The 18,594-nt window shown below is 48.2% G+C and overlaps 1 protein-coding gene across 2 annotated transcripts in view; it reads left to right on the top strand.

Moving 5' to 3' along the window:
* Nucleotides 1-18,594, top strand: part of KCNIP4 (potassium voltage-gated channel interacting protein 4) — a 401,680-nt gene that overhangs the window by 360,432 nt on the left and 22,654 nt on the right. For both annotated transcript variants that reach the window (XM_065404842.1, XM_065404841.1), the window contains exon 4: nucleotides 9,933-10,003. In XM_065404842.1, coding sequence (XP_065260914.1) covers nucleotides 9,933-10,003 — 71 coding nt within the window. The remainder of the gene's footprint in view (nucleotides 1-9,932; nucleotides 10,004-18,594) is intronic.

The raw sequence follows: 18,594 nt of genomic DNA on the forward strand, positions 1-18,594 counted from the left end.
AGGGGGGAGGGGGACATTAGCCCCCCTCCCCACGCCCCTGCACAGTAAGCAAGAATCTCTGGGAGCTGCTCCAAGGCAGAGGGCAGGAGCAGCACATGGCAGTGTGGAGAGGGACAGCTGAACTGCCGGCAATTGATAGCCTGCTGGGCGGCTGCAGCACAGGGAACTTAGGGTATGTCTACACTACGGGATTAATCCGAATTTATATAATTCGAATTTTGGAAACAGATTGTATAAAGTCGAATGTATGCGGCCACACTAAGCACATTAATTCGGTGGTGTGCGTCCATGTACCAGGGCTAGCGTCGATTTCTGGAGCGTTGCACTGTGGGTAGCTATCCCATAGCTATCCCATAGTTCCCGCAGTCTCCTCCGCCCATTGGAATTCTGGGTTGAGATCCCAATGCCTGATGGGGCCAAAAACATTGTCGCGGGTGGTTCTGGGTATATCCTCCCCCCTCTCCAGGGAAGCAATGGCAGACAACCGTTTCGCGCCTTTTTCCTGGGTGAACAGTGCAGATGCCATACCACGGCAAGCATGGAGCCCGCTCAGCTCAAGACAGCAGTCATGAACATTGTAAACACCTCGCGTGTTATCGTGCAGTTTATGCTGAACCAGAACCTGCAAAACCAGGCGGCGAGGAGTAGGCTACGGCAGCGCGGCGGCGAGAGTGATGAGGATATGGACATGGAATTCTATCAAACCGTGGGACCTGGTGCTTTGGAGATCATGCTGTTAATGGGGCAGGTTATAGCCGTGGAACGCCGATTCTGGGCCCGGGAAACAAGCACAGACTGGTGGGACCGCATAGTGTTGCAGGTGTGGGACGATTCCCAGTGGCTGCGAAACTTTCGCATGCGTAAGGGCACTTTCTTGGAACTTTGTGACTTGCTTTCCCCTGCCCTGAAGTGCCAGAATACCAAGATGAGAGCAGCCCTCACAGTTGAGAAGCGAGTGGCGATAGCCCTGTGGAAGCTTGCAACGCCAGACAACTACCGGTCAGTCGGGAATCAATTTGGAGTGGGCAAATCTACTGTGGGGGCTGCTGTGATGCAAGTAGCCAAAGCAATCACTGAGGTGCTGCTACAAAAGGTAGTGACTCTGGGAAATATGCAGGTCATAGTGGATGGCTTTGCTGCAATGGGATTCCCTAACTGTGGTGGGGCGATAGATGGAACCCATATCCCTATCTTGGCACCGGAGCACCAGGGTACCCAGTACATAAACTGCAAGGGGTACTTTTCAATGGTGCTGCAAGCACTTGTGGATCACAAGGGACGTTTCACCAACATCAACGTGGGCTGGCCGGGAAGGGTTCATGACGCTCGCGTCTTCAGGAACACTAATCTGTTTAAACGGCTGCAGCAAGGGACTTACTTCCCGGACCAGAAAATAACCGTTGGGGATGTTGAAATGCCAATAGTTATTCTTGGGGACCCAGCCTACCCCTTAATGCCATGGCTCATGAAGCCATACAGGCAGCCTGGACAGGAGTCAGGAGCTGTTCAACTACAGGCTGAGCAAGTGCAGAATGGTGGTAGAATGTGCATTTGGCCGTTTAAAAGGTCGCTGGCGATCGTTACTGACTCGCTCAGACCTCAGCCAAACCAATATCCCCATTGTTATTTCTGCTTGCTGTGTGCTCCACAATCTCTGTGAAAGTAAGGGGGAGACCTTTATGGCGGGGTGGGAGGCTGAGGCAAATCGCCTGGCTGCTGATTACGCGCAGCCAGACACCGGGGCGATTAGAAGAGCACACCAGGAAGCGCTGTGCATCAGAGAAGCTTTGAAAACCAGTTTCATGACTGGCCAGGCTACAGTGTGAAATTTCTGTTTGTTTCTCCTTCATGAAAACCCGCCCCCTTTATTGACTCATTCTCTGTAAGGAACCCACCCTCCCCCTTCCCCCAGCTTGCTTTCAAAGGAAATAAAGTCACTATCGTTTAAAAATCATGTATTCTTTATTAATTGATTATAAACATAGGGAGAGAACCGACAAGGTAATCTGGGTGAGGTTTGGGAGGAGGATAGGAGGGAAGTAAAAGGCCACTGAAAAAATTCAATATAATGACAGCCTTTTGGTTGGGCTGTCCACTGGGGTGGAGTGGGAGGGTGCATGGAGCCTCCCCCTCCCCCCGCGTTCTTACACGTCTGGGTGAGGAGCATATGGAACATGGGGGGGGGGGAGGTTATACAGCGGCTGCAGCGGCAGTCTGTTATCCTGCTGCCGTTCCTGAAGCTCCACCAGACGCCGGAGCATGTCCGTTTGATCACGCAGCAGCCCCAGCATTGCAGCCTGCCACCTCTCATCTCGAGCGTCCCTCATGACCTCACGTTCACTGGCATCTTTCCTAAATTTAGATACCGTGTCCTTCCACTCATTCAAATGAGCTCTTTCATTGCGGGTGCATTCCATTATTTCCGTGAACATCTCGTCTCGCGTCCTCTTTCTCCGCCGCCTTATCTGAGATAGCCTTTGGGACGGAGGAGGGAGGCTTGAAAAATTTGCAGCTGCTGGAGGGAGGGTTGAAAAAAAGGAGAGAAGTTTTTAAAATGATACATTTACAGAACAATGCTTATACTCTTTCATGGTGAACAACACTATTCACATTACATAGCACATGTGATTTCAGTACAAGGTCGAATTTTCCATCTTAATATTGAGTGCCTGTGGCTTTGGTGTTAGAGATCACAAACGCAGGTCCGGGCAACAGAATTCAGCTTGCATGCGGCCATGGTAAGCCATTGTCTTTCGGCTTCTGCGCCCTCCTTTCCCACATACCAAGCAAAGCCCGTTGAGTGCTGCGGTTTTCCTGTTAACCTTCAGCAGCAGAAAACAAACTAACCCCCCCCCATCCAATTCTCTGGGATGATCGCTTTATCCCTCCCCCCACCGCGTGGCTGGTATCAGGGAAGATCCCTGCAGAAACCAAACTAACCCCCCCCCCACCCTCTCCCTCCCGCCATGAATTATCTGGGATGATCGCTGTACCCTGCTAGCCAAACGCGAAAAGCTCAGGGCCAATTTCCCCCCCCCCGCCCCCCGTGCTTGGCTAACTGCAGGAAAGGATTTCTTTTCAGCCACAGGCAAACAGCCCAGTAGGAATGGCCACCTCTGTCCCCTTAATTAAATTCCCGTATTTCAACCAGGTTACCATGAGCGATATCACTCTCCTGAGGATTACCCAGCGAGATAAAGAACGGCTGTTACTTGAATGCCAGCAAACACTGGTACCATACGCTGCCAGGCTTTGTCATGCAATGATACCAGATTACTTGCTGCAAGCATGGCGTGGTCAAGTGTCCTACCATGGAGCACGGAATAAGGCTGCACTGCCCAGAAACCTTGTGGCAAGGCTTTTGGAGTACCTCCAGCAGAGCTTCATGGAGATGTCCCTGGAGGATTTCCGCTCCATCCCCAGACATGTTAACAGACTTTTCCAGTAGCTGTACTGGCCGCGAATGCATCCCAAGTCCTCAGGGCAAAGTAATCATTAAAAAACACTTGCTTTTAAAACAAGTTTTATATTTTAAAAGGTAAACTCACCTGAGGTCCCTTCCATGGGGTCATGGTCTTGGATACTGGCTTGGGAGGGTTGGGAGGGTACTTCAGTCAGGCTGAGAAAAAGATCCTGGCTGTTGGGGAGAACGGAGTGCTGTGTGCTCTCTGCAAGCTCGTCCTCCTCCTCCTCCTCTTCCCCGTCCGCAGAATCCTCAGGTGTAGCTGATGAGATTATCCCCGCCTCGGAATCCACGGTTAGAGGTGGGGTAGTGGTGGCGGCCCCCCCTAGAACTGCATGCAGCTCGGCGTAGAAGCGGCATGTCCGCGGTTCTGACCTGGAGCGACCGTTTGCCTCCTTTGTTTTTTGATAGGCTTGTCTGAGCTCCTTGACTTTCACGCGGCACTGATCTGAGTCCCTATTGTGGCCTCTCTCCATCATGCCCTTGGAGATTTTTTCAAAAGTTTTGGCATTTCGTCTTTTCGAACGAAGTTCTGCTAGCACTGAATCCTCTCCCCATATAGCGATCAGATCCAGTACCTCCCGTACAGTCCATGCTGGTGCTCTTTTTCGATTATCGGCCTGCATGGTTACCTGTGCTGATGAGCTGAGCTATCTGTGGTCACCTGTGTTCTCCACGCTGGGCAAACAGGAAATGTAATTCAAATGTTCGCGGTGCTTTTCCTGTCTACCTGGCCAGTGCATCCGAGTTCAGATTGCTGTCCAGAGCGGTCACAATGGTGCACTGTTGGACAGCTCCCGGAGGCCAATACCATCGAATTGCAGCCACACTAACCCTAATTCGAAATGACAATATCAATTTTGGCGCTACTCCGCTCGTCGGGGTGGAGTACAGAAATCGATTTTAAGAGCCCTTTATTTCGAAATAAATGGCTTCGTTGTGTGGACGGGTGCAGGGTTAATTCGATTTAACGCTGCTAAATCCGAATTAAAGTCATAGTGTAGACCAGGCCTTAGGGGAGCAGGGAGCTGATAGGGGGAGCTAATAGGGGGGCTGCCGGTCCACCCTGGTTCCAAGCCCCCACCAGCTAGCAGCAGCGGGCTGCTCTTCCTGCAAGCAGTGGACAAAGCAGGCAGCTGCCAAACGACGTTAGAAGGGAGCATTGCACAACTTTAAACGAGCATGTTCCCTAATTGATCAGCAATGTAACAAGGAAACAACGTTAACTGGGATGACTTTGAGTGTGGAGTTACTGTAGATTAGCTAACTAGAAAGAAACAGGTGTGGTATACACCTAGAATCATCATTCCTGTACTGTATGTAGCTATGTGTATCAGCAGCTCATATAGTGTAAACAATACAAAAAATGAGACAACTTCTTGTTGGATCTGCCCATTCCATTTGAGGAAGCCAACTGTGGTGTAACGTTTCCTCTGTACGGCAATCAAGCGACTTCCACCAGCCCTCAGGACATTAGTTTCACATGTTACCAGGCAAGTCATTTCATTAAAGTGCAGGAGAAGTGGGAAGGAGGGGTAGAAAGGGGACAAGAGAGTGATTTGGGTTCCGAATAACAAATGGATGATGAAGAACTATAGTAAAATGAACATGTTTTATAAGGCAAAAATAGCTTTCAGAAAAGCTTTTTACATTATAAAAGCACCCAATTAAGGTAGTTGCATTAAATTCTCTAGCATATAGGAAAACCATTGGAGTATCTGTGAAGGAAGGGAGCACACTGCCTCCCAGCATTCAATGTTCAATTCAACTGATGTGTTTACATACCACCAAAAATATAACTTAGGACTTGATCCCTAACCTTTCAGGTCACAGATAACAGTGGACTCACTGGGCCATTATTAAATTGTTTACCCTTGACGTTCAATGGGATGCTGGTGGGAGCATAGTAGCTACCACTTCTGTTTGTCTTCAATAAAACATATATTTAAGATGCTTTAAGGTACATGATATGAATCTCAAACAAATTATGACTTTATATCTGTCCCTGCTGCAGCCTACCAAAATGTTAATGTATCCTACTAGTTATGATTCCTGGGCATTGAAGAGAAACTGTATTTCATTAAAAAGTCAAGCTCTGTCTGCAGTGAATAATATTCAAGATTTAGTGGGAAAGAGATCACATTAAGTAGCTCTACTTAAAACACTAAAGTACCTCACTCTGCAGTCTTTTTTCAGGCAAAATTCCAGTCATCAGGGCTGGCTCTAACTTTTTTGCTGCCACAGGCAAAAAAAAAGAGTGCCGCCCTGACGTAACACCTCCCCCCGAGTGCCGCGCCACCGAAACCCCCACCCCCCCAGCGCCGCGCCTCGCCACCAAAACCCCTGCCCCCCCCAGCGCCACGCCGCGCTGCCAACCCCCCCGCCCCGAACGCCGTGCCTGGCCGCCGAAACCCCCGCCCCCCGAGCACCGTGCCGCGCCAGGCCACCCAAACCTCTGCCGAGCGCCGCGCCGGGCCACCCAAACCCCCGCCGGGCCGCGCCGGACCGTCCAAACCCCCGCCCCCCACCAAGCGCTGGGCCGGGCCGCCCAAACCCCCGGCCCCCGCCGAACGCCGGGCCGCCCAAACCCCCGCCCTCCCCGAGCGCCGCCCAAACTCCCACCCCCCGAGCGCCGCGCCGCCCAAACCCCGAGCGCCGTGCCAACCCCCGCCCCCCCCGCAGCGCCGCGCTGCCGAAGCCCCCGCCCCCCCGAGCGCCGCGCCAGCCCCCGCCCCCCCCAGTGCTGCGCCGCTGAAACAAAAACAAACCAACAAAAAAACCTCGAGCACCGCCCCACCGAACCAAAAAAACAAAAAACCCCGAGTGCCCCCCGCCACCCCAAGATTGGCCGCCCCTTCCAAGGTACCACCCCAAGCACGTGCTTGGTCGGCTGGTGCCTTGAGCCGGCCCTGACAGTCATCCTCAATGGGTGTTTTACCTGCACAAAGACTGCAGGAACAGTGACCTAAAGAATATTTTTAAATATACAAACAGATCACTATAAAGAAAAGATTCTGAAAACATGGATTATTTTTATTCATACATCATGATACAAATGAGAATTAAAAATTGAATTGTATCCCTTCAGCCATGCGTTGTCTGAACAAGGCAGTAAACAATAGAAAATCGTGTCTTAACACATTTATATTCTATCTAAACAGACAGTAAATAAACAGGAACACTTTACCATGATAGTGAGAAAAAATATTAAATAATCAGTGTACACTGAATTATAATTCTGTAATAAACATAAATTACTGTAGACAGTTCCCATACCACCTTCCACAACACAACAAATCTTCTCTCAATACATTTTGTGTATTAAAATTTCAGATCTATATTGGAGTCTTCAAACTTCCAATACCAGAAATAATAAAGAAATAAAAAATTAAAATGGGGATTTGACCGGTGGTTGGTACTTAGCCATCCATCCAGTGTTGTGATCGTCTATGTCTCAACAGTATTTTCTTTTTGAATTCAATGAAAATGCATTAGTAACATATGTTCAAACAGTGCAGAGTTTGTTCCTACAATAATTAATGTATATAATACCAAATTAACATACTGTAATAAGGACTAAGACTATTTGCAGTCCTTATTCAGATAAAAGTCATGAGTTTTGGTTTGGGTTTTTTTAAGTTGAAAATGGGAATTTTGCCTCCATTAGGATACAGCCTAGAGCAGTGGTTCTGAAACTGTGGGTCGGGATGCCAAAGTGGGTCATGACCTCCTTTGAATGGAGTCACTAGGGCTGGCTTAGACTTGCTGTGGCCCAGGGCTGAAACCCGAGCCTCACTGCCCAGGGCTGAAGCCAAAGCCCAAGGGCTTCAGCCCTGGGTGGCGGGGCTCAGGTTGCAGGCCCCCTGCCTGGGGCTGAAGCCCTTGTGCTTCAGCTTTGGCCCCCCCTGCCCAGAGCGGTGAGGCTCAGGCTTTGCTCCCACCCCCCCACTCAGGGTAGTGGGGCTCAGGCAGGCTCAGACTTCCTGGGGTCGTGAAGTAATTTTTGTTGTCAGAAGGGGGTCGCGGTGCAATGAAGTTTGAGAACCCCTGGCCTAGAGCAAATGCCATTGATAGATCCAATGCAAGAAGATTGTTTTGGCCCTGCACAGTGTGACCAGTTTTTCAAGGTTAATATGATTTTGATAAAACAGAAATGCAAATAGTGTACACAGGAGCCAATGGTTTAGTCCCCTGTAGATCCTGCTAGACAGAAAATGACTTCTCAGGCAGTAACAAGGTTGCTTCCTGATAAGACCTTGTGTTGTTCTGTAAGCATGCCACTCAGGAGTGCTGCCACTAACGCCAGAAGATGTGACATGGAGTACAAATTCTAATGTGATATGATGGGGAAGGTGATGAAACAGGAGGGTAACAGAATAGTGTAGAGGGTAACTTTCATAGAATTGGAGGACTGGAAGGGACCTCAAGAGGTCTTCTAATCCAGGATCCTGCACATAAGGCAGGACTAAGTATTAGATCATCCAGGCTAGAGTTAATGAGCTGCACCTGCCATAATGAGGCCGCAGAAATTTATCAACTTTAGGCAGGATCATCCCTTCTCCCAGAGGAACACCCAGGATAAGTTCATCTTTGGTTTTCCCTGCATGACCTTGGGCAATTAGCTTGAATCTCTTCTTGCCTCAGTTCCTCATCTATAAAATAATAACACTTCCTTGCCTCACAAGAATTTTCTGAGACTAAAATTAATTCAGGTTTGTGAGGTAGTTAGTTATTAAGGTAATGAGCACTATAGAAAAGCCAATACAAATACATAAAGCAGGGAGGGATTACATATATAAAGTATGGAGAGGAAAGTAGGGCAAGTAAATAATACCTCAGGCAGTATTAACTTGCATGGTGTTCTAGCAGAGGTTTTGGGTGTGTTAGGGTGGGAACGGAAATCCAGAGGAGAACTCTTGGGAGCTCAGAGAGAGGAAGGCTGGTGTTGTGGTTAAGGCATTAGACTAGGACTCTGATAAGCTGGGTCACATGTCATCTGTTTTTGTTGTTGTTGTTGTTTTTGCTGCAGGAGCTCTCACTTCTTAAAATGAGACTTCTTAGCTCTTTGTGCCTCAGTTCTGCATTGATAAAAAGAGGAAGATATTACCCTATGTTACAAGGGAGTTGTCAGGACAAATTCCTTAGTGTTTGTGCTCAGGTGCTATGATGACAAATACCACAGAAAATCCTCCAAATAAAACAATCTCCACTTTTTAGCTTATGCAGTCCCTAATGGGAGACAGCCATATGTAAATATTTAGAGCAGGGGAGGAGGCGGAGAAGAGGTGGGGCAAGTGCGGGGATTTGGGGAAGGGGTTGGAATAGGGGCAGGGAGGGGGCGAGTTGGTGTGGGGACTTTGGGGAAGGGGTTGGAATGGGGCGGGGAAGGGGTGGGAAGCAGCGGGGCCTCATGGAAGGGGTGGAGTGGGGGTGAGGCCGGGGGGGGGGGAGGCTTTTGTACCTTTATATAAAAAGTTGTCAGTGATGCGGCCCTCGGGCCAATGTACTAGTCCTCATGTGGCCCTTGTGGTGATTTGAGATCCCTGATTTAGAGGTTTGGCACATTTTTATTGTGTTCTACATTTATTTTTCAAATTACATCAATATAGCAGTATTCACTATACTCAGGGAGAATAAAATAGTTGTTTAATAAATGGATCACTTGTTTGAATGTTCAGTCATATTTTTAACTTACTGATCACACCAGACAATCAGTGTTCATCTCCAGTGCTCATTCATGTAGAAGCCTGCTGGCAAGTTCAGTTACAAATTGGATAACATGGTTCCCTTCAAAATAAAAATAATCCACCAAATGCGTTGACAGTTGTGCTTCGTTTCTTCCTTAAAAGTGAACAAATGAACATCTTCTTCTGCAGCTCAGGATACAGAACTCCAGTTATGGTCCCTTATCTGATGAGCAGAGCCCTGAGCAAATACAGACCATTTTGTAAATACACCTCTACCTCGATTTAACACTGTCCTCGGGAGCCAAAAAATCTTACCGCGTTATAGGTGAAACCGCGTTATATCGAACTTGCTTTGATCCGCCGGAGTGCGCAGCCGCGCCCCACCCCCGGAGCACTGCTTTACCGCGTTATATCAGAATTAGTGTTATATCGGGTCGCGTTATATTGGGGTAGAGGTGTACTGAGTGTATTATAATAGTCACAATAAAGTCATACGACACTGAATGATCCTTTCCATGTAGTAATGATGATGAGAGTACATAAGGATAGATTTTTAGAACGTAGCCTCTATTTTTGAGGCTATTTTTGAGGATGTAATTATTTGTGTAATTAATTACAATTTTGTTCCTGCAAAAAGAGAAACCTGATTAAGGTTGGAGTTAAAATTTAGCCCTAGCTAAAAATTTTCATTGAAGAAAATTAAAGAAAATATGTGTTAGGGTATCAGGTAATTTTTTAAAATGCACTTACTAAGGAACACTCTTTCTGTTTTTAAATTTTAGATTCTACAACCTATGCACATTTTCTCTTTAATGCATTTGACACTGATCACAATGGATCTGTGAGTTTTGAGGTAAGTGCTTTTATCAGTTTTTAACTCTAGGACCTGGTCCACAGTAACCCCTCACTTCGAACTAAGGTACGCAACTTCAGCTACGTTAATAACGTAGCTGAAATCAAAGTACCTTAGTTCGAACTTACCGCGGGTCTAGACGCGGCAGGCAGGCTCCCCCGTCGATGCCGCGTACTCCTCTCGCCGAGCTGGAGTACCAGCGTCGACGGCGAGCACTTCCGGGATCGATCTATCGCGTCTAGACAAGACGCGATAAATCGATCCCAGAAGATCGATTGCTTACCGCCAGACCAGGAAGTAAGTGTAGACCTACCCTAGGACTGAATGTATGTGCCTCTGTTGCTCACCAACTTAGCTTTTTTAGCTGTGGTCCAGATTTCAAGTTTTTCCAATGCATTGGCAATAGCCATTATTATTTTAGAGCTGCATCTCTCAGCATTGTAACTCAAACTGTGCTGCTGATGTAATGTTCGTTTAAAAGGCAACCTGAATTAGATGCAAGTGACATATAAGAACATATGATCTTGCTGAGTGCCTCCTGTGAGATGACAAGTGCTCTCAACTCCAATTGAAGTTAATGGGACTACTCAAATAAATAAGGATTAGTCACATGCACAAGTAGTTTCCAGGAGCAAGCTTTACATTTAGAAAATGTGGCTTCATGGCAAATGTACTGTACAACATAAGCATTTAAAATAAGCTCTTCCTCCACTTGAATGCCGAGACATGATTTCAGGGTTCTTGCACTTTGCCTGCCACAGCAGATGACATCATCAATAGCATGGTAAAGAGCACAACTCCCTGGTGTGTTTTTTGCAGTAGTGATGTGTGTCATCAAATATTGAACGAGAACCATGATCTTAGGTCATGGAATTTAAAAAGCCTTTCAATTCACCTCTAAAGAATATGTTTATTTTATGTCACGTCCATCATGGAGAGCTGCTATTCTCTTCACCGTTAAGGTCATGACTAGCTAAAATAAGCCCAATTTTAAATTAGTCTGAAATTTCTCACATGTGCTAGTTTGTAAGAGAATAATTTCTCTCAGAGTCTGGCAATGATGCGGGATTACACAGGACAATTTTACAAGTATTTTCACCCTTTTATTATTGATGCATACTTGTAATCTGAACAACATGGAAGCAGGTGCCTTTGCCAAGCACGTGTTCTGTGACTACTGTGTATAAAAACCAAATTAATTGGGGTTTTGCTATATTTAAAAAGAAAACAGCAACAAGATTTTGTTTAGGCTTTAGGTTTATTTGAAAACACATGGGCCCTTATTCTGCGTCTGGATCCATGAGGTGGGCCTCTGCCAACTGAAGTCAAGGAGGCTCTTTGCGGTGCCAATAGCAGAATGAGGGCCTTAATCCATATCTTTGATCGATGGACTGATGGGTTGCTCCTCCTTTCTCCTCAAACTGACAACAGAAGAGGTTTTGATAGTGCATAGTCATTTGCTTGATCACACTTTGGTTCGTTACGAAATATACTCAAGAGACCAAATAACCCATGTCAGTCAGGTTTATTGCTATAAGCCAGCGGTCGGCAACCTCTGTCACGCGGCTCACCAGGGTAAGCACCCTGGCAGGCCGGGCCAGTTTGTTTACCTGCCGCGTCGGCATGTTCGGCTGCTCCAGGCCAATGGGGGCGGCGGGAAGCACATCTCTCGGCCCGCACCGCTTCCCACCGCCCCCATTGGCATGGGACGGCGAACCGCGGCCAGTGGGAGACGCGATCGGCTGAACCTGCCAACGTGGCAGGTAAACAAACTGGCCTGGCCTGCCAGGGCGCTTACCCTGGCGAGCTGCGTGCCAGAGGTTGCCGACCCCTGCTATAAGCCAATAATAATAATATAGTACAGGAAACAGGTTCTTTATGATACCAGTCTCTGGGAAGCTTTCTCATGCTGCATTGTTACATTTACATCACAAAAGGTGAACTCCCCAAGTTACACCCCTAAAGCCATCTTTTTATACCCTACCTGTTCACAAGTAAAAAGTACTATGTACATCATATGAAACTAGATTTAACCGATCAGCTTTCTACCTTGTTTTTCTGGTACAATGGTGTACCGCTTATCTCTTTGTTCTGAACACATGTATTTCAGAAGGACATGAGGCACCTCCTAGGTTTGTACTAGGGTAGAACAATCAGATGTCTTGTCCTCTTCCTTTGGGACATTCCTGTACAGGCTTGTGAGAGCAACTCCCTTTCTGTTACTATGGTAAAGCACTCATCTGTCCTGATCTTGACAGTTTACCTATTTGCTGAAAACAAAACTTACTTCAGTGAATGCAAGGGAAGAATATAAAAATGGCCATGCTGGGTCAGACCAATGGTCTATCTAGCCCAGTAACCCACTGTAACTCCCAACAGTGGCCAATGCCAGATGCTTCAGAAGGAATGAACAGAACAGGGCCGTTATCGAGTGATCTGTCTCCTGTCATCCACTCCCAGTTTCTGTCAATCAGAGGTTTAGGGACACCCAGAGAATGAGGTTTCATCCCTGACCATCTTGGCCAATAGCCATTGATTGACCTATCCCCCGTGAACTTACCTAATTCACGTTTGAACCCAGCTGTACTTTTGGCCTTCACAACAGCCCCTGGCAATGAGTTCCACAGGTTGACTATGTGTTGGGATACGCAAAACTTAACATAAGTGAGCAGGGTTGGTTATATAAAAAAACCATAGCCAATTTAGGCAATATAACTGCTATAATATTTGTGCTTACTGCTATTTGTGCTTAATGTATACTAATATGGTGTGGATAATACATATAATATTAGCATATATTATTCAACAGAGACAACCCTGGCAAAGAATTGTTTGCACCAATTTTCTAGCCACATTTCTGCTGTTATTGTCTGTTATTGAAAAAAGTCACAGCAAAAGGAGCTCCTGCATCTTTCCCATGCCATTGTGTTGTTTTTTCATCATGTGTGAAATAAGCCCTAAAAAAGGCAGGGCATGTCTGGCCTTATTCTGTTATAGTTTCTAAGGCAGTGGTTCTCAAACTTTTTTTTCCGCGGACCACTTGAAAATTGCTGAGTGTCTCGGCGGACCACTTAATGATCTTTCCAAATGTTGTTTGTACCGTTAGCTAACTATTGTAAAGTGCATTGGATAAAAGTGCTATATAAAAAAACATTATAATGAACATTTTTTGTTCTACAAATAAAAGCACACAACTCATATTTTAATATCAGTAAGTAGTCTGACCTTTCTAATGCAATGGATGTACTATCTCTCCCTGCCGCGGCAGCCCCTGAGCTGAGGCTGGGAAGGAGGGGGGTCTCTCCCTCTCTCCCCCGCCACAGCAGCCACAGAGCTGAGGCTAGGAAGAAGGCCCATCTCTCCCCGGCAGCCGCAGCCCTGGAGCTGAGGAAAGTCGCCTCTTTTTCTGGCTGCTGCAGCCCTGCATGTCCCAAATTCCAAACTAATTAGGTGCCTGGACCCTGGAGAAGACGCACATGTAAGGTGAGGTGGTGGCCTTGGGGAGCCATGCCTGCGCGGCTCCACTAATTAGGTGGGTGGCCCTTCATTTTCTTGTGTGCAGCTGCCCAGGCGTGCACCTTAGAGGGAACTATCCGCGGACCACCTGAATGGAGCTCGCGGACCGGACCACAGTTTGAGAATCTCTGTTCTAGGGGAATTGAACACACCTAAGTGAAGTCCTATGTACACTAAGGGCTTTGAAAAAAGGAAACAGAAAAATAAAAATGAGGTTCTGTTTTGTTCATTTTCAGCATAGGTTTTCAGGTTCAATTTTGTACGGTATTAACCTAGGTAGAGTGATTCAGATCTCATTTATACTGGTGTTAAAACCAGAGTCGCTTTATTGCGATTAAAGGAAACTGGCCCAACATTCTTTTAATATGTAGCAGCATAATACCTACAAACTAACTGCAGAATATGAATACCTAAGTACTTCTTTTTAGTCTTTAAAGTAGTGTAAAAAATTTCTAAACATATTACCCAGTAGTTAACTATAGACAGCATGTAGATTCATTAGGCAATGTGAAGAAATTATTCTAGAAGGAATAATTTTCCTTACTCATAAATTGCAACTTTGCCAAGTTTTTTCTATACCGATTCATATTGTAGGTATGGCTGTCCTCCAGCCAGTAAAAGAAAACGGAGAGGAAAAGCTCTAGAAAGCTGGGGCATAAATACTGGTTTATCACCAGCTGTTTCCTTAGTAGTTGTGGTAAATTGTATTTACTGCTAAAATGCTCTCTATCTATAACCTCATTATATCAAGAACAAATCACATGGGCTTTTATATAAATAGGCTGTCTGGATTGGAACAGGAAGAGCCAGAAGAAGTGCAATTTCCTTTCCTCTATGTTCTCCTTTACCAACCTAATTTGTACGAATATAATAAAAAACATGGATTTGCTGGAATTGTGGAGAAGGGAGAAAGCAATCCTATGCTCCAACTTTTTCGAGGCATTTTCACTCCATTTTTCAACCAGCAGTTGCAGTGAGGAGTGACGATATGGCATAACTATGTATTACACCCCATTTGAGCCCAGTCTTGCAAAGGTTTATGTAGATGCTTAAATTTTAAGCCCTTGAGTTGTCACTTTGAACTCAGTGGGACTACTTGTATGCTTGAAATTAAATACATGCATAATTTTGTGCTGCATTAGGGCCCAAATAGTCTGAGTCATAGCTGAGTGAGCAGCCCTGATCCGACTTTGGGTTTGCCTCATAGCCATGGCTTATCTCCCAAAGGCGAGGCACCAAGCTATAGCCTTCCTTTCCCAAAGCCTCAAACCCAATCCGGCAAAAGCAGTGTGTGCCTGCCTTCAGCTCCTGAACAATGCATTTGTAAACAAGTGTGAAGTGTCCAGAAAAAATGTGCATGCGGTAAACCTTTAGAATTCTTTCAATTTGGATTTCTGCAGCTCTGCCCGAGGTTCAAGTAGAGTTTATTTGGAACCCCCCACCCCCACCCCACACACACACGAAGCTTTAAATGAGTGTAGGGCTCATAAAAGGTGCAAGAGTCAAAACCGAGACTCTAAAACATTGGTTCTTCTTCGAGTGATGGTCACTATATGAATTCCAAAGGCGGGTGCACATGTGCACCATGCACTGGAGCTTTTCAGCAGCTGTGTCCATTGACCTGCATGGCCGCCTTATGTCGTCATATACTCCCTGTGAGGCTATAAAGGCTATGCATGGCGACGCGCCGTCAGTTCCTTCTTACCGCATGGTTGGAGTTGGAATCCTCCCTTCACACTCGTACACTCTACGAGAACGACGGTAGATAGTTCTGTTTCCTTTTTAATTCATACTTCTGTAATACATTAGTTAGTGTATATAGTAGCCCCTTCTGGGGCCTCTCCCAACCCCTTTGCATTCCGGGGTGCAAGAACTGCGCCTTATGCCCTCACTCATTCTCCGTGAGCGATGAGCACACACATTGCCTCTACTGCCCAGGTGAGACACACCTTGTCACCCACTGAGATATCCGCAAGTCCTTCCCATCAAGGATCTGCGACACTCAACTTTTGTACCTCCGCAAGTTCCTCATGGCGGAGGCCCTCCGGCCTCATGTGGAGTCTGATCCCGGACCGGTGGTGCCGGTGATGCACTGCCCATCACCGGCAATGAGCGCTTTGCCCTTGGCTTCACTCCTGGATCCATCGGCACCACCAAGACATGAGATGGTGCACAAGGACAGTCACGAGCATGCTCAAACACCACAGCAGATCCCCATCACAGACTGCTGTGACGCACCGCGTTTCCTCCCTGAGGTGGGCTACCCCCTAAAGCGGGGCAAGGCGAATCGGAAGCGAGACCCACCAGCACCGCCGGTTCCTGCAATGACTAAGGATCCCGACAGCCCGCTGGTGTGCACTCCTCAGCCACAGCAGGATTCTTTGGGTTCCACTCCGCATATCCCCTGCTCAGAGCGGCAGACAACGGGATGAGCCCTGGACATTGGGCCAGATGGATCCGCTGGTCCCCACATCCCACCTTGAGCTATTGTACCTGCCCTTGCTGCTTCTTTTAGCCTCCCGCCCACCTACGCCAGCGGATCAGCCACTCCTCCTCAGCTGTGACCCATCCCTGCTGGTCGCGGTACCACCCGCACCAACGGCTCTGCCACTTCTGGAGGCTTCTTCAGACTTGGAGGGCTTCTCAACAGAAGAGTTGTCCTTCTCCTTGGTCTCCCAGCGTAGTGTGGTCTCCTGGGCGCACCCACCTTTTCCGGCCCACCAGCCTGGGTAGTACCTATATCCATGGGGCCCGCAGTACCATCAGGAACTGGCCTCATGGCACCACGTGGGACCCGTATCCATCATCAGTTGGCCTCATAACAGCCTACCCTAGCCCCTCTGCTGGCTCCGATCACCTCAGACCCAAAGGAGGAGCCGGAGCTCGATCCGGCACCATCAATCCCAACAGCAGCGCCCTCCTCTCCAGATGAGGTCTTGATCCCACTGACCCTCTCGCCTTCTGACAATCACCATCAGTAACAGGAGCTGCTACAGAGGGTGGCCCTCGATTTAGGCATCCCCCTAGAGGAGGTCCAGGACCAACCAGACCATTTGTTGGACATTCTCCAGCTCCGGGGTCTGACGTGTGTAGCTCTGCCCATTCACAGTGCCAACCTACAACCCACCCGAGTGGTGTGGCACACACTGGCGTCTTGTGCCCCGACACTCAAGAGGTAAGAACGCAGGTACTTTGTGCCAGCTAAGAGGGCTGACTTTCTGCTTTCCCACCCCCCTCCAGCCTCACTGGTCACACACGTGACCACTGAACAGGAGTGCCAGCACTCCACCACTTTCACCCCCATGAATAAGGCAGCGAAACGCCTGGACCTCCTGGGTCACAAAGTCTACTCTTCTGCGGCCCTTCAATTCCAACTATCAAGCTCTGCTGGTGAAGTACATTTTAAACAATTATACCAGGCTGGCAGAGTTCTTAGAGGACATCCTGCAGGACAAGCACCAGTGGTTCCAGGCCCTGCTGGACTAGGGCCACGTGATGGCCAAAGTCAGCCTCCAGGCCACAATGGATGTGGCAAAAACGTCTTCCCAGTCCCCGGCCACAGGGGTGGCAATGAGATATGATGCGTGGCTCCAGTTGTCTGGTTTTCCCAGGGAGGTCCAACCACCACCGAGGACCTCCCTTTCGACAAAGACTAGCTGTTCTCCACAAAAACAGATGAGGCCCTGCATTCACTAAAGGACTCGTGGGTGACCTTCCGGTCCTTTGGGATCTACACCTCCAGCCCCACCACCGACAATCTAAGCCACAGTTCTGGCCACGCCCCTACCTGCCGTACCAACCCACATAGACTAGGTACCAAGAGCCGGCCCGCTGGTGCCCTCACTCCCAGCAACCATGGCCATCGGCTTCCGCTGCCACACCTTGCAACCAGCAGAAGGCCCAATTTTTATGTGACGGTCAAGAGCTGCGAACCCCCCATGTCACTGCCTGCAGCCCCTGTGCCATCTAAGGGGGAGGGATAGCTCAATGGTTTGAGCATTGCTAAACTCAGGCTTGTGAGTTTAATCCTGAGGGGGCCACTTCGGGATCTGGGGCAAAATCAGTACTTGGTCCTGCTAGTGAAGTCAGGGGGCTGGACTCAATGACCTTTCAGGATCCCTTCCAGTTCTATGAGATAGGTATACCCCCATATATTTTGGGGAGGGATAGCTCAATGGTTTGAGCATGGCCTGCTAAACCTAGGGTTGTGAGTTCAATCCTTGAGGGGGCCATTTAGGGATCTGGGGCAAAAATATGTCTGGGGATTGGTCCTGCTTTGAGCAGGAGGTTGGACTAGATAACCTTCTGAGGTCCCTTCCAACCCTGATATTCTATGATCTTTGGGGGTCATCTTGCTCTATTTGCCCACTAATGGTGGAAGATCACCACTAATCAATGGGCACTGGAGATATTATGACACAGCTACTCAATAGAATTCCTCACCAGCCCCCTATCCCCCAGGGAGCTCTGCTCAGCACACCCTCCTGTCCACCCCCTTCGTCGGCAGGGGCTTCAAGTCCCTATATTTTCTCATCCAGAGGCTTGATCTTCTTTTATCAGAGCGCACATAGACTCAATCGCAGCACAAGCCTTTCGCCCAGCAGACCACTTCGCCACCCTCACGGCACCCTGCGCCAAAACCCATACATAACGGTGCACTGTTGTCTCTGCCTTCTCGGTCACACGCCGTGCGCGTGCCTCCATATGCACTGCCTACAACTGTGGCTTCTCTTGGTCTGCAGGCCCCAACTTGGACTCGGCCTTGACCATTCCTAGCTGGGTCCATGCATCGCTCACCTAGTAGACCAATCCTACTAAAGTGCTCCAAGGCACCCCGTTCGCCACCTCTGTCCCCACGACCACCCTCACCAGGGACGGCTGGTGGTGTAGGGCGCATATTTGGCAGGCCACACCGCGCAGGGAAGGTGGACTCCCAGGGAAGTGCGCATGCACATCAATGCACTGGAGCTGCATGCGGTCCAATGGGCCTGCCACATATTCCTGCCTCTTCTCCGTGGCTAGCACATTCAGATCCTCTTAGACAACACCATCACTATGGCGTACATAGACAGGGT

This window comes from Emys orbicularis, chromosome 5 (assembly GCF_028017835.1).
Source record: "Emys orbicularis isolate rEmyOrb1 chromosome 5, rEmyOrb1.hap1, whole genome shotgun sequence".
NCBI lineage: Eukaryota > Metazoa > Chordata > Testudines > Emydidae > Emys > Emys orbicularis.